Raw genomic sequence first — 27160 nt, 5'->3', positions numbered from 1 at the left:
GCTGAACAAAAAGTTTGTTGTAAAAATGAAGCACACAGTAATTTTTAATTGCATAAAAATAATCTTCTTCTTCAAAAAACTTCATTGCAGGACAGCAATATACTTCTATAATTTTTCTAAAAAAAACAGCACTTTTCCACAAACTTCATTCAGAAATAGAAAAATGCTTTGAAAGTGATACAGTGCAAACAAAGCAACTTACATATACAAATACAGTGTAGAAAATACACCTCTGCTAATATTCAAACCCCTTGTCTACTTTTCATAGCAAGTTGGAAATTGTGGTAACTGAGTTTTCCACATTTATCACTGCAAATGGCTTTATAACAGGAACTAACAGTTGCATCTGATATGTGCGGAGCAACTAGTTTAAATGCCTGCTTCACATCATCCAAGGTTAAATAACCCTGGTATTTAACATCAAACATTTTAAACTTTTCCCTGATTTGTTGATCGTCATCTGTAGTCTCAATCTTGGCTTTCATCAGGCGCCGAAAAGTATCCAGTTTCATTCCTTGCTGTTGTGAAAAGGACCGTTCACTTGCCATAAGTTGGGTCACTTCATATTTTAAAGGTTTATATCCAAACAAATACAACACAGCCACTTTTATGTCCTCATTGTTTAGATATCCTTTCTGAGTTTCATCACACATGCGGAACACTTTTTCTAAATCAACTGTTGCCCCCATGTCTGTGTTTCAACGTTGGCAGATTCTGAAAGAAAACACACTTGTTTTCCTTGCTACAAGAAAACACCCCACATTTGCAACAAGTTTAAACTAAATTAAGCACACTATGTAGCACAAAAAAAACTTATTTTTTAATGATTTGCTGGTATGTGATAGTCCCTTTATAGGTAAAACTTGACAGGGTAATTCTTAATATAAATTTATAATTAAATATGAACCAACAGGTAATATATGTTTGGTAATTAGGGAACATACCTACAAGGTTTGTTGAGTGCTTGCAACAAATATATCACAAATGCAAGTTTGGTTTCAAACAAATTTTACAGACAACATATTCCTTAGCTATGCATACCTAAGTACCTTAACACAAATGTGTATAACATTGAAAAGAATAGAAGATTGAAGAAGAAAACATGCTGAGAAGCAAGTACAAAAATATCCCTCATTGTAATTTCTGTACACAATGCAATTACACAATAACAAAAGTCAATATGAACTTGTACATACAGTCACTGTATAATAGCACTTTCTTGAATAACGAATTTAAATACACTTTAACACTTTGATCAACTAATCTGCTTTCTCAAATGGCAAGTGGGCCTGCCCTCTGTCCGGATCTGGCATCTTCCACACGTTAATGGACTTGGAATTTGGTAAGGCGCTGATGTCATGGGGAGTCAGAAAAATAAACTGTTTCTGTTCTTGCATCAATGCCATGTCCACCATCATGTCCATTGCAACTCTGCGGTTGGCCATATCCATAAAGACGTCAAACTCATCCAAGCAACGAAGTGGGGACTCTATAGCCTGCCACAAAGCTAGTACATAACATACAGTGGAGAAGGACCTCTCCCCACCAGAGAGAGCACGTAAATCATTGGACAAGTTTGTGTTCTCATGTGGCTTTACGGAGATGTAAAGCAATTGTTCGTCGTGATTAAATTGCATTTTGCCTTTAAAGCCTCTTTGTGACAAGAGAATGTCAAAATCCAAGGTGCAGCGCATGGCAATAAGTGAGCGTAAATGGCAAAACGCTATGTTACGTTCTTGTAGATACTTGTCAATGCTCACCAAAAACTTTTTGGACCACCGAATGTTCTTTTTTATCTCCTTAAATTTCTCTCCAACCTCATGATATTCTCTGACAATTGCCTCATGGTCTCCGTGGTTTGACTCTTCGTGGTTTATTCTACGAATTATTTGATTAATTTCATTTTCCAGGTTGTTTGGTGTGCGTCTTGTGCTAATACGCTCTGCACATATCTCCATGGCCTTTTTAGTCTCTTCTTCAATTTTCTTCAAAGCAGAATTAACAGCGGAGTTAAGTTGATCCACACTAGCCAGGTGCTTTTTCTTCCTATCTTTAAAATGCACTTTTTCTGCCTTCGCAGTTTCAAGGTCATTCGAAGCAATATTAATCTTTTCTGTGAGCTCCTCTGCATTGTCTCCAATGCTTTTGATGTTCCCAAACACTTGATCCCAAGCCTTCTTTTTCTCGTTGACTTGTTGGTTGACACTTTCACTTTCCTGGGTTTGCTGAGAAATGACTGCATCTAGAGAATCTATCTGCTGAGTGTAGTTGGCAACTTCATCTTCAAGATCTTTTACATCCAATGGTTGAGGATCTTCAATTGCTTTTAAAGCTCTAATTTCAGCAGATATCTTTCTTAGTTTTTCAGAGGTCGTCAGTTTACTACGTTCATGTCTTTGAAGTTCCTGCTCATTTGACCTTACCGCACGGTAGGCCACGTCTGATTCTTGTTTCGTTTTCAGTAATTTGGACTTAATTTGCCCAAGCAACTCCTGGTTACGTTTAATTTCAGTGTCAACATTTACTTTTAAGTAACGAGACAAAGCTCCTCTTTGATTTGAATAAAATCTATCCACAAAAACTTCGTCACCATTGCCTGTAAAAGCCTTGTTGCAATTTGCTGGAGGGCGACTGTGCTGCATAGTTTTTAAAGCGTCCTGTGTTTTGGGGATGACCAGAATAGATTCAATTGCAGTCATATCAATAAGGCAATTGGCAACCACTGGGTCATCTATTTGAAGAAGGTCCAGGACAGTTGGAAAAGTTGGGTGTTGGGCCTTTCCAGCAGAAACATCATATACCTGATTGGAAAATGCCATGGTGTATATCGTGATGCGAGAACGTTCTTGATCTGTGAATGTGGAATTCCTCAGGTTTTCTAGAACTTTCTCATCCTGGTGATTATCCACAACAAAACTATGCATTGAGCCTTTGATTGCACATTCAACAGGCACAGCTAAATTGGCATCTTTTATAGCTAAACAAGCACCAAGTGGTCCACGAGGTTTCTTTTTAAATTGCCTCCGTTCCCAAGCATCTTCGATCCTTTTAACAAATTCTGGCATCTTTGAACCAAACAACTTCAATCGGTCCTTTCTTCCCCCAGACAAGCTTTGAATTACTTGATTAACTTTTCGCTGCTGCTGCATTAAGTCAGACTCTTCCTGCTTGCACTGATGGCTCTGTTGTTTTCCATGTTGTGCAGCAAGGGCAAATTGCTCTATTTGATGAGTAACATTTTTAAGTTGAGCAGAAAGTGATCTATGTTGTTCTTGCAAATGTGCAAATGTTTCTTCTCGTTTTCTTTTTTCGTCTTCAATATCTGTTTTTGCATTTTTTGTCAACTCTTCTATTCGCTTCATCAGCTCTTGCCTGTCCCTCATAGTCTCCCTCTTCTGCCTCATTGTTCTGCTCAATGCATTTTTCAGTCTGCCAGCATTTCCCTTCACTTGGTCATAGCTTTGTTTTGCTTCAACTTTTTGGGGTTCCAGAGACTTAACTTGGTGTTGATAGTCTTTGACCTTTTTTTGTAACTCATCAAATTTTTTCTGTGCCAGTGTTTCTTTTTCTAAGCATCTCTCTAAAGCTGCATCATATTTGGGTGTTTTCAAATTTTCCCGCTCCAGCTCCCGCTTGCGTGGTTTTATGTTGTGTTCCAACTGCACTACATGGGCCCATGCTAGTTCAGATTTGAGATCACCTACTTTGTGTTTGAGCTCCTGTAGTGTAGCCAAGTCCTTAAACCGCTGCTCTTTCTCAAGAACCTCTTTTTCAAGCTCCGGCATGATCTTTTCCTTTCTTTTTAGTACATCGTGAATAATGGTTTTCTGCTCTTTGATGAATCGATAGTCACGACTCATTTGTTCAAGCTGCGTGGACTTCAGAAAAAACTTGTACTTGTCAGTTTCATTCTTGGAGTGTAGAAAATTTTTGCTCATTTCCTGGTTTAAGCATGTCAAAGGGTTGTCAACATGAAGGTTTAATTCATCCAGTACCGTCAGCAAGTCCTCCTTTTTCTGTGAAACTACCTTGCTGTTTTCATTCTTTAGTTTATATGCAGACTGTCCGTCAGAAGTTATTCTTCGTTCGACAATAATCTTGCTTCCATAAATTTCAGGTTTTACAGGATCATCCCCATTGTTTCGTAATGTGATTTCAATAGTTGCTGCACTACTTCCAGTCCTGATAAATGTCTTAAGGGAATTTCCACGACTTGTGCTACTTGCCTTGCCACCAAGTCCAATGATAAGGGCTGTCAAGACAGCACTTTTTCCACTGCCATTATGTCCAACAACAAAGTTAACTGTGCTTGTAAAGCGAAGTGTCAAACGACTATGGCACATAAAGTTTTTTAAAGATATGCTTTCAACTACGCCCCAGGCCTTGGGCAAATTTTTATGCATGCGCTTTTTAGGTGATGAAGCAGCAAGTGTAAGTGAAGATTTTCGCTTAGAAGCCATTTAAAATTTTTTTTGTCTAATTTAGTCCTGAGGATTTATACAATGTAAGTTAAAAACAGTAACTCAATGAAATACACAGGTCTTCTGCACCAAGGGTGTTGAAACAAACACCCTACTTCAACCAAAATCATACCATGCTAATTAAATTGGCAATGTCATGTAGAACAAAAGTATAATTTATGAAACACAAACAGTCACCATTTTTACACATTTCCGATTTTGCCATCCCAATACACTGATGCACACGATAATAGCATACGTAACACCCGCGATAGTTTTGCAGTCAAATGCAAAACTATTTGCATGCAACGTAACGCTTGCAATCTTCGAAAATGGTATTTCAATGGTAAATTACTAACTTCCCGCGTTAACGCTATAATATTAATTTTTGAGTTTTGACAAAATCAATTGGAAACGTCAGTCATCCGTTTCAGCGGTTTCAGGTAGAAAAAGAATTGTTTTTTTGTTTATTCAAACGCAGTAAAGAAGTATGCAGTGGAGAAAAAACAAGGTGTCCTGAAGTTTCTTCATTTAGAATGTCATGTCCCAATTCTTTTGTTTTATGCTTATTTCATGCAAGGATTTTGCTAAACAATTTGCAAAAATATTTGTTTCTGTATTGCTACCTCGCGACAAATATATTTAAGACAAGTACACCACTAGATGCAGTGTGCCTTTAGTGAAGTTTGCTTCCAGCATCTTTGCTTGAATAATCCAGATTCAGTGTAGTTTAGTTTTGCTTGTTGCGTCGTGTCGTGGTTTAGCTGGTTGCGTCGTTAATCTATTTGTTATTGTTGTTTTGATAGGACAACGTGATGCGTACCTTTGTGAGGCAAAGTATGGTTTTGAAGTTAACATTTTTGACAATGGACGTTTTTTCAAGAGCATATACCGATAACTCTAACTATAAACGTTTTTTCATGATGATGTTGCAAGATGCACCGATTGCGTTATGTTGTTTGTATGATATGTATCTAACTATGAAGGTAATTTAAATTACAATTCAAACAGATGGTTTGCTTAAGTTTTGATATTGGCCTAAAACAATGGGCCTTAATTTTTTGTGGATTTCCAGATTTAAGGTAGGCCTACTCAAAATAAATATTGCTGTGATAAAATATTTTGGCAGCATCAGAAACAAAACTGTTGCAATCTAAAATTTCCCAGTTAATAATTAAATTAAATACTTTTGTGTGGTGGCGATAGCCAATAGTGTTTTCAGTAATTTGATTTTAAGTTACTAATCAAAAATATCTTCCTGCTAAAAGAATATATACATAAACATACAGAAAGTAATTGATTTTTTAAGTTAAAACATTTTGCAAGTTTATGAATAAAAAGGAGAGTACGGGCACTTGATTTACTATTGCCAATTTCATGCTCATGAAATGGTACAAATTATACAAATTACATTCAAAAATTTTCATGTTGCTTTTTATCACCTGTTTTGCAATTAAATAAAAATTTTGCATGAAATGGTTTGTGGATGCCTTTGCTAAATTGTTTATGTCATTAAAATGGCAGTTCTATCCTAGTAAATCCTTTGTTCAAAGTTTCAAGGACTTTCATCATTAAATGTTCACTTTTAATCTTTGGCAAATTAAATGCTAAAAAAAATAAAACAAGAACTTAAACAGTAAGTAATTTCTACTATGTGATGTATTTGTGAGCGTTTGTTTATATAAGACAGTTTTGCCAATTTTGCCATGTTTAACAAAATGAAAGTCCTGATTTTTTGTCAAAAGCATTACTATATGACACTAGTATTGCTGGTGCATATTTTTATGGCTAAATATTTAAACATGCCCATTCTTTCTTTGCCATTTTGCAGAGTCGTTTGCTAACCCATGTCTGGTCATGCTTTATGGACTGTGACCAACTTGAATTCCTTTCAGTTGACTTCAGACACCGACTGTAAATATGTTCTGTATTCATATAAAACGGTTAATCGGCAGTCACTATTATTATATGATGCAACATTCTGATAATGGTTGGGTTTTAGTGTAAATTATTTAAGCCCAGCAATGTATATGCCTATATAAATGTATCTGTTAAGGCCATGCTAGTTTTGTATAGATTACAATTGTTAAGACTATTTATGCATTTCAAATCCTTTTTGTGCAAACTTAACATTATTTTGACTGTCACGTACTTTTGGGGGCAATGGCAAGAAATTTTGAGGCAACCGAATTGCGTAAATGTTGCAATGAATTATTAATCGCCACAATGATGGCATCATTTAAATGTTCAGTTGCATGGCTTGCATAAGTAAATTAATATTGATTGGTTGGGCTTTAGCATACAGGTAGCTGTGTACATTCAAAATTTAGCTTGTTTATGTGTGTTTTCCGAAAGGGTCTGAAACTAAAGCAGACTTATTACTATTTATCTTGGTTTGGTTTGTTATGAAAAAAATATAATTAACCTAAATTCCATAATTTTCTCAAATTTTGTAGTATCCAATAGGGAATTCAGAGAAAGTTGTTTCAAATATCTTCTGTATTTACACCTTAATGATTATCCCATTGTGGTACCGCGTCATTAGATTTTGCGATGGGTATCCGTATGGGTTCTCCTGCGCCAAATAGTTGGAGGTAGTAGTAGTAGTGGTGGTGCTGTCGGTGGTTAATTTTTTTAATACCCTCAGTAAATGCAAAGACAAGAAATGCAACTTGATAATGCTGCCGCACGGGGCGGCCTTGCTACATTGCACTTTTCGCAGAATCGTCATCATGTGGTTCTGATTCTCTTTCAAATCAACTTGAACCGCGCCGCGATCGCTGCTGCCAGCGGCTGTCGAAGGGCCGACGCGTGCGTTCTGCGTAGCTTGGGGCTACGTGCAGTGGTTATTGGATTGTTGTCCTAAAGATACAGAACCGGGAATGTAAAACATGCAGCCAAGCACGTTGTTGGCCACATTTCAATCGCTCTCCCTACTTCCACCACCGGCAATAGTTTGTCCTCGGCGCTTTGGTTTTACGCTCAGGTCTCACCTTGGGTAAAGAGGCGCCGAATAGGAATAACTCCTTACAAGGGCGAAATATAAGACCGGCGGTTATAATTATCCGCCTTTTGCAAGCGGTTAGCGAGCACAAAAGCGCGGTCCGTGTCGTCTTTCACGAGTTCGGCTCCTCTTCAGGCCTGAAACGTTTGTGGGAATGATACACAGCTTCTTGCCCCATTGCGCGCTGGAAGCTGAGGAAAAAACGAAAGTGTGCTTTGAGTGGAGGTGTTTGGGGGAGCGCAACAGTCAACAAAACCTGTGCGACTGCTGCCCCGCATCAACGCGTTGACAAAAAAGGCCGCGCCAGCAGCGAGCGAGCTCCTCGCCGTAACCCGTCGCGCATCTTCAAAAATTGTCGAAGTGCCGTGTGCTCGTTTTCTCTCCCCCTTCTTTGGCCGCTTGGTTTAATCAAGATAGCGAGTGAGTCGCGCTCTCTTGTGGCATTGATTGTTTTCGGCTGCGAGTGGGCGAACCGTCGACTTGTTTCCTCAATTCTCACCACTCTCCTGTGCGTTGTGTGTGCGGCTCCGGCGCGCGCGCCTCTCGATCTCCCATTGTCGATGACTTGGAATATTATGGTCACACGACTTTTTCGCAGCCGAAGCGCAGGCCTTCTCCACTTGCGGCGGCGAAGTTTCTCGGACTCGTCGCCCCTCGCATTTGTTCTCGACTTCATTCTTTCGATTACAACCATCCTCCGCTCCCGCCCTAGGTTTACTAACCGTTCACGCTCGACTGACATCGCTCACGACTCGTTATTAACAAAGATTTTTCGCCTTCTCGCAACAGCGCGCCCGACGGGTCTTCTCCAACGTCACGCGTCGCTTGCTTCGACACGGAGCGGATTTCGCGCTATGTAAGTTTGTGTCGTTTCAACGTGCGTATGCCGTTTTGTGTTCGATTGTACGGTCGCGAAAAAGGAAAGAAAGCGACCGTGTTGCCGTCCAGTTAGCAAGACGCGTCGGCGGCGGTGCTTAATGGTTTAACTGGTGTTGGAAACACGCTTGCATCGCTAGAATGTTGCGTTTACGGTCAGGCACGCCTCTTAGTTAGGTGCTGACTGACAATGTCGCCTCAAAGTGGAAGAACTTATGCAGTTTGCCGACTTGACAGGCCGCGATCATGTGCCGACGGACTCGTTCAGGCTGCCATAAGTATCGAGCAGGTGATTGACGCCGTCAATCAAATCTGTTCTCCGCAGACGAGCAGTTGGCGCATCACGAGTGTGGAGTACGACCACTCTCTAGCACGAAGCAAAAAGCCGCATCGCCGTTACAATTTGTCATCGCAGGCGCGTGCAGACGTTTACAACGTTTATCGTAGAGATATCAATTAGCCACTCGCTTTACTCGTCTGTGAGATAGATGGCTGTGGTTTGATGATACAAATCGGTTCGCAGGCGCTGTTTATTGAAGCGCTAAATCGCCAGGTTGGCTGTGGAGCGATTTTTTAAAGCCATAACTACCGCCAGACGCGTAATATTGTGTCTGAGTGATATTTAGGCTAGTGTTAAGTTTCTATTGTTCGTAAAGCTTTTCGCTTGCCGATATCGCGCTGCGCTTGTTGTGTTGTGCGGAGTAAATACATTGAGCCGAAGACCTAATGTTTTATGCAACACAAATTTCTAAGCTTTCTTTACATTGCTATTGATTTTTGCGCTGATATAATTCTCGAGGGATTCGTCGTCGTTCTTGCTTTCCTGTACGCATGGTTCCCTGTAACGCAAGCACAAACCTGTGGCACCTTTGCCAATACTTAAACGGTAGTTATTTGTTGGGATTTCAATCACGGCTTCGAGTCAGGCGCGTGTATATTTGTTGTTTGGTTTTGCATTAATTGCCATTTATTGCTTAGTAACAAGCAAAAAAATATATCTGCAACTGGAGGGTATTTCGATTTACCGTCACAAATTCAGATTGTAAATTTTTTCATCAACCCCCGTGAAAAACCCAACACAATGTGTTCTGCAGGTTTTTATTTTTATTGTGTGAAAATATACACTTACGAACAGTGTGACATATGTAAAGTTGAAACATGTGCAGAACGCGTGTGTCTACGAATTTAGCAATCCTCTCATCAATAAGCGGCATATTAACGCGGCACGTAACACCGTACCTCATGCTCAATTTTACTTCTTATCCATACATTAGAAAATCTTCGTCTTATTGTTCACAAAAGGTGAAGCAGAGTTTGAACCGGTATTCGTCACCAGTTTGTCCTTTCGTGCGAAACTCGCATAGTCTTGTTTGAAGAGGTTGTCACTGCACACCTACCCGACTGCCGTTAGTTATTTATGTGTTGCCATCTCTCCCGGGGCTGTGTTTGACTTGCGCTGTTTAAATACGCTAGTCATTGTGGGGCCCGCGCCGAATTGTTTGTTTTTCACGTTATAATAATTATGTACTTTCTATGTTGGTGGAATGCCGGGCCCTGGTGCACGTATTTGCCATGCCCAAGGAATCTTTCCAACTGTCAATTATTAACTCGCCGTTTTGGCTCCTTATTTTAATAGTCATCTTCTCGTTTTCAGTGCAACTGTCGCTCCCCTGTCCGTTTCAAACAGCATGCTTATTTGCTTAAATCGCGTTGTTGTCGAGTGTTCGCGCTTTACGTGCTTTTGAATAAGTCGACGAGACGGCAACGTTGTTGCTTCAAGAACGGGATGTCGGAGCTGGGGAACGCTGATTGACTGCGGCGATTAGCCTAATTACCAATTTTGAGGAAACGCGCCCGCGGTTGTATCACACGGCTGAGGTGGTCGAATGTTTTGTTAAGCCGACTCGAGTTTATTGTTTTTCGCTTGCGGCTACGTAGTCGGAAATCTGCATTTACGTACATCGATACATTCCTTGTCGGTCTCAGGATGAGGGCCCTGCCCACGGAAAAAGCGCTCTGCTTGTAATAGTAAGCGGGTGTTGTGAACTTCCAAATGTGCATGGCATTGGAGCGACACGCCGCCCCAGGTTGCGAAACACCCAACGGCCGGCCAGTTACGGTTTCAAGTTGTCCGATGCTTCTTTTTGCGCACCGTTCGCTTTGTCTTTTATTGTCCTATCGCTGCCGACTCTCTCGTCGCGTTCTGCTTTCGCCGTGTGTCACTATGGGTGAGCGCGAGGTGGTTTGTGTGTGCGCAGGATCGCGCGCGCGCGCGCGCCTTCGCCGCCTCACCGCGCGGAGAACAGTCGCTGGCCATTGTGTGCTAACCGAATCGGACACTGTTGAGCCTGTTGTTGTGTAACTGCTTCGCTTTATTTTCTGGACTCTCATTACTCGCTAATCTCCGCTCACAAGCGATTGTAGCCGCTCACAAGCGATTGTAGCCGCTCGCCACCTGATGTGTAATGTCAAGTCCCCGTGTAATAGATATTGAGGGGAAGCATTTGCAGCCGCTGCAGTATGGTGCAAGTTGTGTGTGGTTTCTGCCAGGTGACTCATGTCGATTGCGTAGTATTGACCAACCGCCTTTCACCCCGGGGAAAGTCAGCTGCGAGGGAAAATGTGTTTTCTTGATGATGTTTTTACGAGTGGCAAATGAATCACGCGCAATTCAACGTCTTGTACTTTTTTGTTCCAGACGTTTTGTACTGATCATGGTTGACTAAAATGAGGTGCAGTGTTTTTATTTATACACATCCTTTATATTTTTGACGGTGTTGGACTTGGATTATTTTTGGCACATTTCAATGGAGCACCCAAAGCCGTGCTGTAAAAAGTAAGTTCACGTATTGATATTTCCTGTTTACCAGTGGTTTTATTCTACATTGTAGAACATGTGTACTAACGTTTACTGCACATAAATATTTTTAATGAGCGGTTGCAAATTCCGGTCACTTTCTTATTAACTCATATATACAGTTTATAATCGTCTGGAATTTCCTTGTGTTACATTTTTCATTTTTCCAAACACCACCATGGTGTGAACAGGATCCACTGTGGCAAAAAATACTCTAATCCAGATTAGTTTACCATTCTGCAATACATTTGTACATTTTTTGCCAGTTTTCTGAACTGAATGTGATGGATTCAAATCACATGAATGCCACTTCAGTGATTGGAATGCCAAACTCTGCGCCAGCCTCCAAACTGAAGAGTGGCAGCAATATGAGTTCTCCAGGGAATGGCAACTTTAACAACTGCACCAAAAGTCCCTTGTCAGGAAACTTTAACAATGGAAGGCGCAGTGCATCCCCATTTTTCAGTGATGCCAAATCAGAGGACATCATGCCTAAGAACGGAGGATGTCTAATGTCAGGTAGTTAAATTTGGATACAAGATTTGGTTTGGTTATAAAAACCCACTTTTTACCATGATATTTAATCCTTGTAGAAAATTCAGGTCTGATTTGCTATTTTGAGAAACAATTAGAATTATGTGGATTTTGAATGTAAAATGTTCTGAATAATTTATTTCATCAAAAATTTTTTATTGATGCCTATTTTCTGAGAAAAAAAATGTATTTGCAATTTGTAAAATATTTCGAGATAGTTTTGCTTTGGAGTAAGTTGGAGTAGTGCTTATTTAAACATGACATATTTTTCCTCTTTAGGCTCATCATTACCAATTTTACATGGCGGAAACTATCCTGATCCCACTGCATCGCCGCCAGGTGCTACCTCGCAAAACACTTTACCTTCCGCAACAAGCCAGACTAAAAGGGAAAGCAGTAAAATGTCAGCCAACCCATCAAGTGACCTGAGGTATCAACCTTGATTTCTGTGATATTTAATGGAGTTGCGATATAGGTTCTTGCTTGTGTATTTGTTTTTCAATGAAGCTCATTTCTCCTAATTTTATGGGAAAATAATGTTAAATTGCCAGTCTGAAATGGGTGATGTTATTTTAGGAATGCAAGTGTTGCACTGATTGGATTGCCCCAGTCTAATGACGGAAAGGGAAACACTGCTTCCTCTAAGCGGGAAATCGCACAGGGAAGAAGTGAGAAACGGGTTCAATTAAATCACGCTGTGCTAGGTGAAAAACACCGCAATGCAACATTGACAAGAACACTTTCAAACAATTTCCTTCGTCACAATTCCACCGATTGTGGCAAGGAGAGTATAGGAAGTACTATGGTCAAGAGCAAAGACAAATCCAGTTCAAGACAAAGTCCAAGAGCTGCATCAGATTTCTTAAACGATCACAGTGGCAGACACTTAGGTGGATATGAGTCTCCCACGATATCATATCCCTCACCGTCTTCAAGTGAAAATGCACTTACGACCACCACTGTAGCGCGCAGCAAGACGAAGGGACATGAACGTGGGCCAGGCACCCCTGTGGCAAGTACTGGCCCGTCACATATGAGCAATCACCTCAGCAGAACATCGTCAAGTAACAGTGTGTCCGATTTAAGTCGCTGTAGTGAGGTAACTGATGAAAGTGGACAAGCAGATGGTGGAAACATTGTGCCTTCAACCTCGAGTGAGAGTATGCATGCACATATCTCGTATTCCCCCACTGCTACCAGCCATGTGGATATGGAAAGCACTATATCATACCAACGTTTTGAAAACAGTGCAATCGTCAATGCTTTGGCCTTTCCAGATGAAGATCACAGTTCTGCAACGAAGCAAAACACACAAATAAACCTGGAGGGAGCAAATGCATCTGCAATTGGCACTGATGAAGTCCTTCCAACTGACAATTCATTAAACTTGGACTTTCAGTTTCCTGACGGTGCGAGTGGCCAAGCAGACCTTGGGCAGAAAGCTCTTAACCTATCAGCGGAAGATATCAGGCAAACATTAAACTCAGTTTCTGCAGAATCAGGGCTACCTGACTTAGGTTCTGACTCGGCTGTGTTTGACGATCAAGCCATGCAACTTATCAACAATGGCACGGGTTATGATATGACACCATCCAGTGAAAGTTTTTCCTCTGCTGATGCCAATCGAGTCCTTTCCCCGTCTGTTACGGCTGTTTCTGCAACAGCCTCTACCTCACCCACAACAAGTATTGTCACAAGTGCAGTCAGCTCTGCCACAACAACAATGCCATCATCAGCATCAAATATGGTAATTGCCAATAATAAAATATTGCTCAAATGTCTTTAAGTTGTTAAAAGTTTTACTATATCCCAACTCATCAAAAGGCCCCAAGTAACCTTTTATTTTGGATTGTTATAACCTTTTGTGACAGTAACCAATGAGCATTTGGGGTGAAGTAATAAAAAAGTGGTATTGTTTAAATCCCCTGTTTTACTAATTCAAATTCCTTGGCAAACAGGTGCCTGCTGGAAAGCCCTTTGGCAATGAATCATTTTCTGGTGCAGTTGGTGGGCCAGGGTTTTCTTCATCACAATCCACAACACCTTCATCAACCACGCCAGTTTCATTTTCACCAACCACTGGTCCACATGCCGCTGGTAAATCTCACCTCCAGGAAATACTGGGTGTGACAGACACCAACAGGTACTTTTCTGAAAACCGATTTAGAAAATTAGTTGCTGACTGTTTATCACTGAAAAGTTTAGATGGGTTTATTGCATTGTTTTGTGCATAAAAACCTTTCTTCGCCTCTCTTTGTTTTTATTTTAGGACTTTAGTTTAGGGCATACAATTTACGTTTTACCTGACTTCTTTTCCCATACTTTAGGTTGAAAAATATGGCACGTCCTGTGGACTCTGCTCAGTTCCCTTCTACAACTACTACCTCATTCAGCTCCAACATTCTAAACCAACCAGGTCAAGTTATGCCCAACAGCACAACCGGACCTGTGCAGAATTTGCCCTCGACCAGGTACCACCGAATACCATCTGGTGGTAATGCCTACCAACGCCACCCAGTTCACCAAAGGACTCCAAACACTTATGGGGGTCCACCCCATAGTCCTCTGTTGTTCGATAGCCCCAACATGAACCCTGGGGCTCCTAATTACATGGAACACAACATGAGCCCTCGATCAAACATGCCATTCGACCCAAACATGGCAGGACCTCATCATCCACATCCAGGAGGACCAGGCAGCAATATGCCTCCATATCATAACATGTGGCCACGGCCAAGTTCAATGGGTATGGTGCCACCTATAGGCCCAGGTGGAGATGGGAGCAAGAGCCCACGAGGGGCAATGGGCCCTGGGGTTAATTTTCCAAACAGGTCTGTAAACCCAATGTCAGCACTCCAGGGAACAGTAAATGCCATATCAGAAGGTTTTTCGAGCAGTCAGGGGATTGGCTCAATGACAAAGAACAACAATAACAATATGGGTCCACCCAATGCTTTCCAAGGCATGCCACCATCTTCAGGCATGGGTGATTTTCCCATGTGTTCTCCTGTGGGTCGAACTATGTTACCTCCTCCTTCACCGTCAGTGGATAAACGCTCGTTTAGTGGTGATGGCACTTTGAGTAGCACAACTGTCTCAAAGAAGAGCAACAAGCGTGAAAGGGGCCAATCGGTAGACTCAAAAGATGGCGATAAACGTAAGGGTTTTTACCTTTGCAATCAATGTACTGTGACTTATTTTACTAAAAAATGGTGCTATGGTTCATTTTTCCACTTGATTATTTAAAATTAATTTTCTGCTCATGTATTCTTTTCAAGAATCAGCACCGAAGTCTAAAAGACGGAAAAGCAAATCAAAAGATGAAAGTAAGTTACAGTAGTAGACTTAACAGGCAAAGCACCGCATGTGAAATTGCCAGACTGTGAAAATAACCAAGGGCCTGTGCTGGCGGTGTAATTGCTAGCCTTAGGGTACTTGTGATTGGTTTTCCTCTACCACATGATCATGTTGTGTCATCAGAAGTGCGGAAGTGTTATGTACACTTGCACTTGGCCACCACATTAAAATCTAAATGAAGCATCATTTTTAGCTTTTGCAGTTTTGGGATAGTGAATTAAAATGAGTATTTTCAACTAAGTTTACCTAATGTGTGCAATTCTATTGTTAAATGTGATCGACTGATTATCCAGAAATATTGTATTTTTGTAACATGAGACCCTGAAACTTTTTTAAACAATTGCCTATGTTTTGTGCCATGTCCAAGCTTAGACAGATGATGTGAAGTTAAATGTGAAAGCACATATCTATTTGTGCATTATTGCCAATGTGTTTCCTATCACTTAGGTAAGAAAACTTCAGCAGCCGAAACCAAAGCTCTCTCACGCTCCAACAGTGTCAGTGATACACAGGTAAGGTTAAATGTAATGTATCTCTTATTGTTATTAGAGTAGCTTCTTTTTGTTAAACCAACATGTAATATAGCAGGACTTTACTCAAAGTAACTTGAAACAACTGGGCTTATGCAAGTAAACTGTCATTAGTTGCAGTCATATAAGTCTGGATAGGTTTAGAAAACAATGAGCAACAATCCAGAGTGATAAAAGAGTGCATTCATTTCCTTTGTGTGCAGTTTGAATGCAAGCATATGGACCACTAAATGATAAAAAGAGAGTATTACAAATATTTGTTTTGTTTCCATTTCTATCATTAGATTGCCATAATTAGGCAAACTGTCAAAATGCCAACATCACTTTCTTTAACCAATAATATTAAATTATTTGACACATAGTTCAAGTGCAAAACTGTGTAGCCTTATTTAAAGTTAATCATTCAGCCAAACTGACTACAAGACTATTTTAAGTGCCCAATTAAATTTATACGCTTAGATTAGTGACACTCCAACATAAACTTGTGTGCTCAAAAACACATGCATATATTTGAATATCTTTATACATTCACTGGGTTATAAGATATTTAATAGCTTTTACCAGAAAACATGTAATGAATGTTGACACCTTTTTAACTAATTCCACTTAAACCAGATATCTTGTTATCTATCTGCACATTTCAAACATATATTTGTTATGTGTAAAGGCATAACCACTGACTTTCCAGAACATGTTTTGGTAATCACAGCCAAAATAATGATCTCAAATGAATCTGCAGGGAAACAGCCAGCTTATGTACATTTTCAATTCGGAAATGGCAAACATGGCAGCCAATGTGGTCAACCAGGGAAAGTCCCCAACCATCGTGTCATATCATCAGACATCCCACAGAAGTTGCAGGATGGTTCCTTCTAAGCCTGGCAACCTGACTGGAAACAGCGCTGGTCCCATTTTAAGCAAGTCGCCGTCCCAGCAACCAGGGGACCAAAACCATGGTTATCCGTCATCAGGAAGGCCAATAAAAACTGAAGCAAATTTAACAAGCCCCCGACCATCTGTGAAGGATGATGGCAAAAGTCGTGGACATAACATTAAAACTGAATTTAACCAGTCTGGTGATGGAAAACATATGTCTCCATCGTTGCCAAAACAGGTCAGCACTAACAACATTGCATAAATGTTGAACTTTTGTGTTTTTATCACAAACTATACTTTAACTTTGGCATTGATTTGTCTTTATCACACACAACAAAATCAGCCTTTTTTGTGTGCCTTCTGGTAAACAAACACATTTTTAGACCACACCAGCAATCCACGAACCTTGTTAATGTTTTGCATGTCTCTGCATACTAATGCCCAAAGATGAAACGTGTGCCTTTGGATACATGTAGTTATATTTGTTAAAATCCATTCATGTGCCTTATCAGTTCAAACTACCTATCTGCCAAACTCCAGTTTGTGTTTTAGCTGTTTGTCAATTCAAAAAGTTTTGTGCAAATTAGGAGGCCACCGAGGAAAACTTGTCAGAGGAACAAAAACATCACCGAGAGGAAGCACTCAGTAAACTTCGATCCATTGGTGCAATGCTAGATGGGAATTCTAATCCTGGTTTGTGCTGTGCTTGTGTTAAAGCGAATGCAAATTAGTTATATACCATCAACATATTATCCAAACAATGCATTTGAACAAATGCTCCCCTCTCCTATGCATAGACACTGTAAATTTGGGAAAATGCTCATACAGCAGACTTTATTATACCATTAACGTTGGCATGGAACTCCATGTGAACCTGGCGGTGTTATGGCATTTTCCGTAAATTTGGCATTCGCAAAATCGGGCAGGCAATATGCCAACAGTTGCCCTCACCTACCGTTGCCATAGCAAGACATTTGCCTCAAGCCATTCAATGCTAATTTTACCACAGGTCCAGTACCGCCGCCGAATAACGGACGATGGCAAAGCGGGTCGGCGGGCAATGACTATTCCATGAGTTTACATCTACAGGAGATCCAGAAAAATAAGCCAGTGAGTGCCACGTCCATGGGTTCTCATGTCCCAGCGAAGGAGGCCGAGTGGTTGCGGCTCGTCAAAGTACGTTGAGTTATCAACTCACGTACCAACCCGAACAACTAATATTTCCTGCATAGTCTTTTGTAACATCACCGCATGCCAACTAGCATTCTTCAACGTGCTTTGGACTGAAAAACTGGCGAAATAAACCGGTCGTAATCCCGTTTTACGTCAAATTTAATTCTGTTCATCGAAACTATTTAACATGTTTGTCGTTAACATCGAATGTGTTGTTTCAACTTCCTTTTCAGTTGTAAGGAGCGTTGTGCAACTTGACTAACCCCTAAGGTCGCGCCGTTTTCCATCGCGCTTACGCTACATCTCCTACCTTGTTTTAGGCCTACAACGAACACAAACGGAGGAACCGAAAACCGGATGCCTCCCCACCCCCCTACGCCCCAAACGGCCCTCGTCCCCGATGGATGGGGCCAGGTGTGCACGACCCCAACGGCCCCATCGGGCCGCCACATGATCTAATGCGTTACCCCCAAATGGCCATACGCGCAGGAACTCCGGGCCGTATGCCCTTTGACGGACCCAGAATTCCTTCGTCATATATGGGCCCGCGTATGCCACGTGGCTTTATTGGCCCTGGTGGAAGTCGCATGCAGATGTACCATGGACCAGGAATCCCGCCGGGCGGGCCCAAAATACCAAGACAATCAATCCCGCACCTCCAGCAGCCTCCACATCTCGGTCACGGTCACGGTCATCCCAACGAGGCCTACCCGTTCTCTGAAAAGCTCAAGGAAAAGGCGAGCATGTATCGCACTGAAGGAATGCACGGCCCTCTAGGTGGCAACATGCCTTTCGACATGAATAACCCCGACGGGCCAATGGGTCCCGAATGGGCCGGACCCTATGCGAACCCAGGGTCAGTGCCTCCTGGTGGGCGGCTGGCCCACATGCCAGAAACGGTATCGCCCTCCCACGGCCCAATTCCAGGAAGCATGATGACGTCAGTGGGCCCTGTCCCGGGTCCCATGATGGACAACAACCTCCCTCCGGGTCGGGAACCCATGTCAACTCCTGGGGGCGGCGGGGGTATGGATTCCTCAGGTCTCCGTATGACCAACCCGAACATGATACCTCCCACTTTATCCTACTCGAACAAGGGACCGAATGCGCTGCCTAACTACACAGATTCACCAATGCCCGGCATGCCTCCATCGATGGGCGGGCCCATGGAGATGCATCCTGGAGCTATGGGTGTAATGAACATGACCGCTGATCGTAACGGCGGAAGAATGAAGGACGCGATGGAAAGGAGAGGGGAGCCGAGACCTCCCGACCTGAAAATTAACCCTGCGGTTCCAGGTTCCCCGTCAATGGCATTTTCCGGAGGTAAGGACCGGTCGTTAGCATATTTCGATGCGCCAATACTAATCAAAGCATTTACAAAGAGTTGTCACGGTGCGTAGCAATGTATTTGCACCCTATTTACGTCGAGTTGATCGTGGTCTAGCGTACGTTTTTTCCATCAGCCAAAGAATACTCCACCATTTTAAATGTTGCCGATTCTTGATTGGCGTTGCTAAGTTCGTGTACGTTACAACAGGCCGGCATCCCGCTCATTCGCCGAGAGTTGCCCATTCCGCCGCTATTGTGAACCAACAGCAGTTCATGCACGCTGATATGGGTCCCGGGGGACTTCCCCAGGTCTCCCCACACCACCCCTCTGTTCGCTCACCCATGATGTCACCGGGAGCCCCCAACCAATACATGCAGATGGGTCAAGGGGGCATGCCTCACCAGGTGGGCCCCATGGACCACCCTAACATGATGCCCCACAACGCCCCTCTTTCAGCTGATCGGGGGCCCCCATCTGACTGGGGTCCAATGCCGCCCTCATCAATGGTGGTAAGTTTAGTACACAGCCGATTTCTGGAGTATCGACGTGGTGTAGCTGGCATTTTTCCATCTCATTGTTTCCTAAAGGTTTAGTGTTAGGATCATGGGCGTATCCAGGGGGGGGTCCGAGGGGTCCGGACCCCCCCCTTTTGTGAAATATTTTGGTCTTTTTTGATAACTAAACAAACGCCACTGTATTTTTTTGTCAAAATCCGCGTGAAAACCAGAAATTTTCTTTGACGTTGACCTAAAAACCGCATCGTGTTGCATTCGCCATTGTTTCCAAACAGGGGGCATTGTTACCAAACATGTTGCATTGTTACGAAACAAGTGTCATTTTTCGTCAGTTCACGGACGAAACGTCGTTTTTCAGTGGCCACGTTGTAATGACAAGCGGTTTATTTGCGTGAAAGTCAATTAGTTTAGTTGTTAAACTTTCCATAACGTTACACAATTGCGCAAGCCGGAAAGCCACCGTTTATGTGACGATTGGCGCGAACACCGGCGCTCGTATTTTGCGATTCTCGCCCACAATAGTTTACACTTAGTTTATACCTGAAAATCGGGGAATTCCCTAAAAAAATTGGACCCCCCCTTTAAAAATTCCTGGATACGCCCCTGGTTAGGATATCAAATGCAAAAGCTGAGTTGACTTTATTAAACGAATAAATTGAATTAAAAAAATTTTAAAAAAAACATCCTGACGCGTTTATCATTTATTTTTGTTTTTATTATTTTATTTTTTAATAATTATTGTCTTTACGTTCAGCCACCGAGGACGCCTTCAAGCAGTGGAATGATGCACTCCGGTCAGGGCCCACGACCGCCATCGGCCATTACCGAGATGATCAACAAGATGAGTACGTTTCCAATTTCGATGCAGTCGCCGCTGTATCAAGACGCGGTAAGAAGCACGCTTTTAAATTGTAACAAACACCTTTTACACTGTTACCGTTGTTGCACCTGAACATGAATCAACTAACCACAAACTGTAATTGCTTTTCCTTGTCTCTTTTCACCCCGATTCAGTAAAAATATTTGTTTATTGCTTCGTTCGGCAGCAAAACAGCCGTTGCAAGAGTGAAATATAAACGATAGTTCAATACGGCAACTGTTCGTATCAATCGTCATCAACCTGCCGTTTATATCCCAATATACACTTGAAACACAGGTTAAAGACACGAGCCCGCCCCCGCTGACACACGTGAACGGCAGTAACATGATAGATCAAGAACCACCACCTCTTACCCATCCGAACCAGCACGGCGAACCACAGCCTGTCGGTATGCAAGTCATGGGGGGGCACATGGCTCGAACACCTACAGGCAACATGATGCCACAGCCGATGCCCGGTGGTGGGGCCCCACCAGGCTACGACCCAGGGATGTCGGGGCCCCGTCCAACTGGTCCGAGGCATATGGGCCCTCCGCCAATGGGCGACGGGTACGGAGGGGAATACAGGCCTCCTTCGCACCCTGACATGTGTATGTCACCGTCCACCATGCACGCCTCCCAACAGGGGATGATGCCACCTGTGGGGGGTATGGATATGCCGGGAAACTACCCCATGCAACAGCACGGGAATATGATGCCACCCGGTCCTGGAGGTTATCACCCGCCCCCACCGTCGGGGATGATGCACGGTGCGCCACCTAGCGGTGGAGGCTGCCCGCAACCTCGCGGAATTCCAGAGTTTGATCTCACGCACATCATACCTCGCGAGAAGCCCTCCGAGACGCTATCCTACTTTCCATCAGGAGGAGGAGGTGGTGGTGGAGGCCAGGATGCGAGTCAGAGTCAAGTGGATCCCAACCCACGTTCGCAAATGAATGTCACAAGTCCCACAATGCAGCCTAGGTGAGCGAAGGGTAAAGTTTTCTGAACCCAAACTGGTCATGTTTTATTTATTTATTTGGCCATGAATGGTAACCGCCATTCCAAAAGCTAGGCTTAAACACATATTTCGACTTGTGATTCAGATACCCCAATACGAGCATGGGCCAACGACCAATGCATCATCCAGGCAACTTCCCTTCCGCCGGCTCGGGAAACCCCATGATGCGACCGAGCGTACCTGGGAACTTCGGAGGCCCCAATCCGCCCAGTTACCCCCCGGACCCACATATGGGCGGCCAATGGGAAATGGCCAGTATGGTCAGGCCGCCCATGATGCAAAACTCTGGCCCCGGAATGCATTCTGGGTATCCGGGCAGTGCTCGTCCGTTAATATAAAGTTTGTCAATCTGCTGTTTTCTACCACGTCTAAGTATGGTGCTGTACCGCGTTACTGTCTTTATAATAATTTCAATATATTTCAAGCACTTCCAGCGCCATGGGTCACACACTCAAGTCCAGCGTTTTTCTCGCAAGCGGTGTCGCAAGATACACTTTTGTTGTATCTATCCCGATCGGTTACCACTGTCCGCGTGTGACGCACGCTCTACCGTGGTGCAAACCCACACAACTCTGAACTCACACACATTGCGGAGAGCATTTCTACGCCCACCTTTTTCTACTTCCACAAACCGATCCGCGAGCCCCATTTCACCCAATGAGCAAAATCGCAAATTGGTGCTCGACGTTTTTTTTTTGCTGTAACGCGCGCTCCTTTTCTGTCGCCCTTTCCACTTCTTGCACTAACCTATTACATGCTTACTGATTTTGCGTCAAAGTGTTCGCGGTGCAACCCTGTCGTCCAGAAAGGGGGAAACCCCACTCTCCACTCTCGTTGTGTGTTGTTCTTCGCGCCGTGTTCTGTTACTATTATTCTTACTACTATTATTATTATTATTATTTGTACGAGAACAAGAATGAATCGCTTTCGCGCGCGCCAACAAACTCCCGAACGCTTTTTTCGTTGGTTTAGTTTTCCATAGCTCTCGTTGATGGTTTTCGCCTGTTGTTTATATACTTTGTTACGTCCCCTCTCGCCATTCGCTCGACGAACTTGCTCCCCAACTCTTCCTCACCTCGACGCGTTGCCTCGCAAGCAGCCTTCTAGATTTACTGTACATTTTCGCGCCGCCTCTGTCCGTTTTTGTGTACATACAGCGTGAAAACGACGGCGCAAAATGCAGAGCCAGCCCTTTGGCAGAAGACACCGTTACATCGCACAACGGACGATTTGTGTTTCGACCTGCTGTCGACGTTCCTTAAACTTTGGTGACAGCGACGAGCGTCTTCTTCCTGACATGGTTTTTTTTGTTGCCCTGTTGCATCTCGAGGCTGAACGCCTTGCAATACAGTTGCGTTGCGTGAGCAAAGTATTTTCTTGTGCGGGATTTTTTAACACGTAGAGGATATGTTTATCCTGAATAACACTCAGCAAAAAACCTTTAAATTATCTCCAAGTCAGCAAAAGTTTTTTGTATGAACCATACATAATTTTTTTTAGCACAGTTCGAGTAGAAACGTTTTTGCCAATATGCTTGGACTCCGCAACAGATACAAAACCTTTTTCAAAGTATTATTAGGGTGATTAAAGAGTGGTGCACGTTTTAACCATCATACTAATTTTTGTGGCATGTTTTGCCGTAAACTGCTATCTAACCTTATGGGACTATTTCATTCCCAGACCAGCGATGTACACAGTAACGACTTAAATAATGTAAAACTTTTTTTAAATCGCATTTTTAACGTATTGGATAGATTCTATGCCCACGTTCGCTTACCTTGTACTTGGAAGTTGAGGGCAGTGGCTGTCAATGCAAAGTATATGTATTTTCTAAGATTGGGATTGACGATAGTTTTAACATATAACTTGGTAAACGTGGCGAAATCTTAACTATACTTCACGACTTTACTGCACTATATATTTCAGTACAGTATTTTCAGCTGTCGTCAGTAAAATAACATGACGTTATTAGCTCTATTTGTCAAGCTGACCTGGCTGACTTCACAAATACATAAATTAGTGCTGAAACATCTTAAACAAACAAAACGTGTCCGTCTTTTACTGCGGGATCAGTTTGTTTCCACTGTTGCTCTGCCACACAAACTTGTATCGTTCGGTCCTAAGATGTAGGCTATATAAAGGCTACACCTAGAAGTGGCATCCAAACTGTGTCTACCCCCTATGCGTCATTTTAAGTTTGAGAACCACTACTATAGATTGTGGTGCGTTTTGGTCCAGCCAAACATGCTAGTCTTCTGACTCTCCACATTTGGGGCCATAAAAGCTACTCAATATAACGCGTGCTTGGGGGTAATTATGGTGAGAAACGATTAAACTATTTTTCGCAATACCCCCCACAAACAAGGACCTGTTCATTAGCCAGATATGGACATTGACATCCCATTTCACATATTCGGTTTTTACTGTATTTTGTGCAATGTGTTTCAGTAAGAATTGGCGCATTGCTATGAACTACATAAGGGGGCCCCAAACAGATCAACAGTCTAAAACACTTGCTGATTGTTTGTGGTTGTACTTTCCAAACGAAACTGGGTGTGCTTCACACACATTTGGCGTGATTTAAATGACGTGTACTGCGTTGCATATTTATCGGAAGTTAATAATCACAGTACCGTACCATAGTCAACAGTAGCAAGTCATAACCCGTCCTTGTCTGTATACAACCTGCTAAAACGTAAGACTTACTTTTGGTCGCAATGCATGGGGATACATAATTTATTTACAAGGGCGAATTGTTTATGGGCATTGTCCAAATCTTAAATCACATCAGCTGCGCAACGGCCGCTTGTGCTCATTCATTTTTAACAAATGTTGCCTCCAAACACTCATGAAAGATGCAGATAGTTTATTTACAAGGACAGCAAAACCCTTGCAGTGATTGCAAACCTTGACCCGCGGCTTGCGCTGCAGTATTGCCCGCCTACACAACCTATGCCTCTTTTGTATCAGACTACCCATAATCGTAAAGTGTTTATTAGGACGCACAATATATTGTCAATCAAAAGGTACACTGAACGAATAAAATACATGAATGTAATTTGCAGAAATTTTTAATCACAACGGTACAATCAAGTAACAGTACACAATATACACAGTAGTCGATTGCAATAACGTTTAGATCGGAATAAACAGACAAATTGTCAATCAGCAAGCAGTAATTACATTACCGCAGCCTCATCAACACGTTTGCATTTATTGTTGCCCAAGCACAGTTTTATAAACCACATTTGCATTGTTTGAACATTTTGCTATACACATGTCGCATTTAGGTAGAGGAAAAAAACATAATGATAATAAGAATGCTCTCCCATGATTCATTTAAACGTTTTAGTAATATAATGAAACGGTTTCAGGGGAACTACAGAGGATTGGACAACTAGTGAAGATAAGCAAGCACAAAATTAATAACAGAGAAATGCTGTTCGCCTGTCGTTGGTTTAATCTTTACCTATTGGGTTCAATACCACGGGTAAACAGCTTTATTAGACCTTTGTGCACCCACACAAATATGCTTGGGTCTGTGACCATCTCTCCATCTGTGTTCCAGCACCCAGATGCCTTGTGTGACTCAACCACTTCCACTTCATTTGCATTTAGCTCACACTTGGTGTTGGAAACTGCTTGTGTGGCGGCAACACATCTAAAGGCTTTGACTCTGTGCACCTCCACAAAGGGAAATCTGAAGCGGTTTGCACTGCCCACGTGGGACACCATGTAGCGCAAAAAATCAACTTTGGAACAATTGCGCACAAGTATCAGGTCAATGTTGCCATCAGCTAGATGAGCAGAGGGTGAGAGACCTTGGGGACAACGTCCACATGCACAGGACATAAGTGCTGAGTTTATCATCAAGAACTTGCCCCTTGCTACCTACACAACAACAAACAATACCAGTTAATTGCTGCAACATGTTAATCAAAATGGTTTCTATCACAATTTATCAACTTCACATTTAGCAAAATGCTATCACACATATACCAGCAGTTTTAACATTCAGTGCACAGGAATTTTAATATGCAGAGAAATACATACCTGCCATGTTTTGATATCGTTTGAATCATTGGACAATGCAAGTGATTCAGCTGAGTTTTGCATTGGTGCTACTTTCCTACCAAATGTTATACTTGGCCCATCAGTGAAATTTGACTTTGCATTGAAGTAAATGGCATTGTTTGAAAAACTACCATTAGATGTTTTCAATGGTTGTAAGTTAGGCTCAGAAAGACATTCATCATCTTTTTCATCAATGGCATACTTCTTTCTTTGATGGCAAGTATTACATGGAAATCTGCATCTTGCTGCAGTGTTTGTAGTAACAATTTTTGTTGTGCTTGGCAAATATTGCACTTCCATATCATATGATGACTGTTGCACAAAATGGTGTATTCCAGCAAAGTCATAACGGCTTGGTCCCAACTTTCGCATTCTCTCGCTTAGCTTGAGAACATTGCCGTAGAAACCAAATGAGGTCATAGAAAAGGAAAACCGTTGAAAGGTCCCATTTCTGTCATGAATTGAGCACAAGTCAAGAGGATGGTTATCTCCAACCACAATGTGCAAAGCTGCTGTTTCTGGATCATCATAACCCTGTGTCACATAGCTAAGGCAGTTTGTTGATCCTGCTGGTATGACACCAATCCTTATTCCTGGCTTTAAAAAGTTAGGACACTTTTCAGACAGTTCACTTGGTGATCTATCAAGTGTAATGCTATTCCTTTCCTGCATTTGGATTAGAATGCCATTAATAATTTCATGTGCCATTCCATCTCCACCAACAGCTATAATGCCATCATATTCAGACAGATCTGCTGATTGTAGATAATCTTTTGCATGGTTCTGATATTCAGTGATGACAACTTTCTGCTTCACACAGGCTTTGTCAAAAATTGGTGTTACAATTTGCTTGTGGATCTCAACAGCCTTATGTTTTCCACCATAGGGATTAACAAAGACCAATAATGACCTGGGGCGCACAATAGAATCTTGAGAAAGAACATGTGCAATTTTGTCATTCAGAAATTTTGACCAATTAATACAGTGTCTCTCATCATTAGAGCGAAACTTCAGTGTTTGTAATTTCCAAATAGAACCTTTAGCTTTAACTGCGACATGAACCAAAAGAACATAACACTTTGTTGACTGAGAATGAAGAAGGTTTCCGATGTTGGCGCTGCTCAGAGATTCCACTTTGCTGTGCACTTTCCATTCTGCTATTTTAACTGCAGTGGAAAGAATATCACACAAGTAGATATTGGAATGAAATGAGGAAAATGGTCGAGGATCAAAGGGATTCAACTTCTTAAGACATTTTACACATAAAAAGTTTTCTTTCAATTGCAGTGACACAATAGACTTGTTGCTGAGGAATTGTATTGAGTAATCAGGATGCTTGAGGTCAGTTTGTAAATTCATCTGAAACGTAAAACAGAGAGTTCAAGTACATATGTAAGTCCTTAATCAAAGCAATGATATTATAAGTCCCAATATAAACCTTTAATCACAATCAAACACAAGTTTCACAGAATTAATATTAAAGTCTAGCATCGCTGGCAATGAGTATGACAACACCATCTCTACATCTACCTGCCCTCTAGGCGTCTAATCTCAGCATTTCTTTCTTCCACAAAGTCAAGCATTAAACATCACGTACAAAAGCAAACATACAAAAGCAAAACATATGAGCTAAAAAAGCTACTTTCATTCTCGAACAAAAAAGTGAAATGCCTCAGGAAGTGTTACTAGAGG

At 42.2% G+C, this 27160-nt stretch overlaps 4 protein-coding genes across 5 annotated transcripts; 1 reads left to right on the top strand and 3 right to left on the bottom strand.

Annotated features, from left to right (window-relative positions):
• Nucleotides 1–232: 232 nt before the first annotated feature.
• Nucleotides 233–1053, bottom strand: LOC145897388 (EF-hand calcium-binding domain-containing protein 11-like). Its single transcript, XM_082985657.1, has 2 exons — nucleotides 945–1053; nucleotides 233–714 (listed from the first exon to the last, which is right to left on the bottom strand). Exon 2 carries the CDS (start codon nucleotides 687–689, stop codon nucleotides 243–245), a length of 447 nt encoding a protein of 148 aa, XP_082841783.1. The 5' UTR covers nucleotides 690–714; nucleotides 945–1053; the 3' UTR covers nucleotides 233–242.
• LOC145897385 (structural maintenance of chromosomes protein 6-like) lies at nucleotides 1050–4479 on the bottom strand. Its single transcript, XM_082985652.1, has one exon. The coding sequence runs from the start codon at nucleotides 4458–4460 to the stop codon at nucleotides 1260–1262; it is 3201 nt and encodes a 1066-aa protein (XP_082841778.1). The 5' UTR covers nucleotides 4461–4479; the 3' UTR covers nucleotides 1050–1259.
• Nucleotides 4480–11036: 6557 nt separating this feature from the next.
• LOC145899244 (uncharacterized) lies at nucleotides 11037–22766 on the top strand. 2 transcript variants are annotated; one of them, XM_082987975.1, is made up of 16 exons: nucleotides 11037–11176; nucleotides 11464–11716; nucleotides 12011–12161; nucleotides 12308–13478; nucleotides 13690–13874; nucleotides 14059–14888; nucleotides 15010–15057; nucleotides 15536–15600; nucleotides 16358–16732; nucleotides 17082–17187; nucleotides 17504–17604; nucleotides 17988–18993; nucleotides 19208–19509; nucleotides 20270–20404; nucleotides 20672–21357; nucleotides 21480–22766. In XM_082987975.1, exons 2-16 carry the CDS (start codon nucleotides 11482–11484, stop codon nucleotides 21730–21732), a joined length of 5649 nt encoding a protein of 1882 aa, XP_082844101.1. In that variant the 5' UTR covers nucleotides 11037–11176; nucleotides 11464–11481; the 3' UTR covers nucleotides 21733–22766. The 2 variants fall into 2 exon arrangements, with proteins under 2 accessions (XP_082844101.1, XP_082844100.1); XM_082987974.1 differs by having other exon boundaries at nucleotides 17504–17670.
• A 1617-nt stretch (nucleotides 22767–24383) lies between these two features.
• On the bottom strand, nucleotides 24384–27118 carry LOC145897791 (ceramide kinase-like). Its single transcript, XM_082986234.1, has 3 exons — nucleotides 26999–27118; nucleotides 25448–26827; nucleotides 24384–25285 (listed from the first exon to the last, which is right to left on the bottom strand). The coding sequence occupies exons 2-3, from the start codon at nucleotides 26825–26827 to the stop codon at nucleotides 24860–24862; spliced, it is 1806 nt and encodes a 601-aa protein (XP_082842360.1). The 5' UTR covers nucleotides 26999–27118; the 3' UTR covers nucleotides 24384–24859.
• Nucleotides 27119–27160: the final 42 nt, after the last annotated feature.

Source organism: Ascidia mentula, chromosome 4, assembly GCF_947561715.1.
Source record: "Ascidia mentula chromosome 4, kaAscMent1.1, whole genome shotgun sequence".
Classification (NCBI taxonomy): Eukaryota; Metazoa; Chordata; class Ascidiacea; order Phlebobranchia; family Ascidiidae; genus Ascidia; species Ascidia mentula.
This window is presented reverse-complemented; position numbering and strand designations above follow the sequence as displayed.

Coding starts and splice junctions, on each gene's coding strand:
- LOC145897791 (XM_082986234.1), bottom strand. CDS start 26,827: ATGAATTTACAAACTGACCTCAAGCATCCTGATTACTCAATACAATTC. Junction 25,286..25,447: donor ACGATATCAAAACATGGCAG/GTATGTATTTCT, acceptor GTTGTTGTGTAG/GTAGCAAGGGGCAAGTTCTT.
- LOC145899244 (XM_082987974.1), top strand. CDS start 11,482: ATGGATTCAAATCACATGAATGCCACTTCAGTGATTGGAATGCCAAAC. Junction 15,601..16,357: donor ACAGTGTCAGTGATACACAG/GTAAGGTTAAAT, acceptor ATGAATCTGCAG/GGAAACAGCCAGCTTATGTA. Junction 20,405..20,671: donor CGCCGCTGTATCAAGACGCG/GTAAGAAGCACG, acceptor CTTGAAACACAG/GTTAAAGACACGAGCCCGCC.
- LOC145897388 (XM_082985657.1), bottom strand. CDS start 689: ATGGGGGCAACAGTTGATTTAGAAAAAGTGTTCCGCATGTGTGATGAA.
- LOC145897385 (XM_082985652.1), bottom strand. CDS start 4,460: ATGGCTTCTAAGCGAAAATCTTCACTTACACTTGCTGCTTCATCACCT.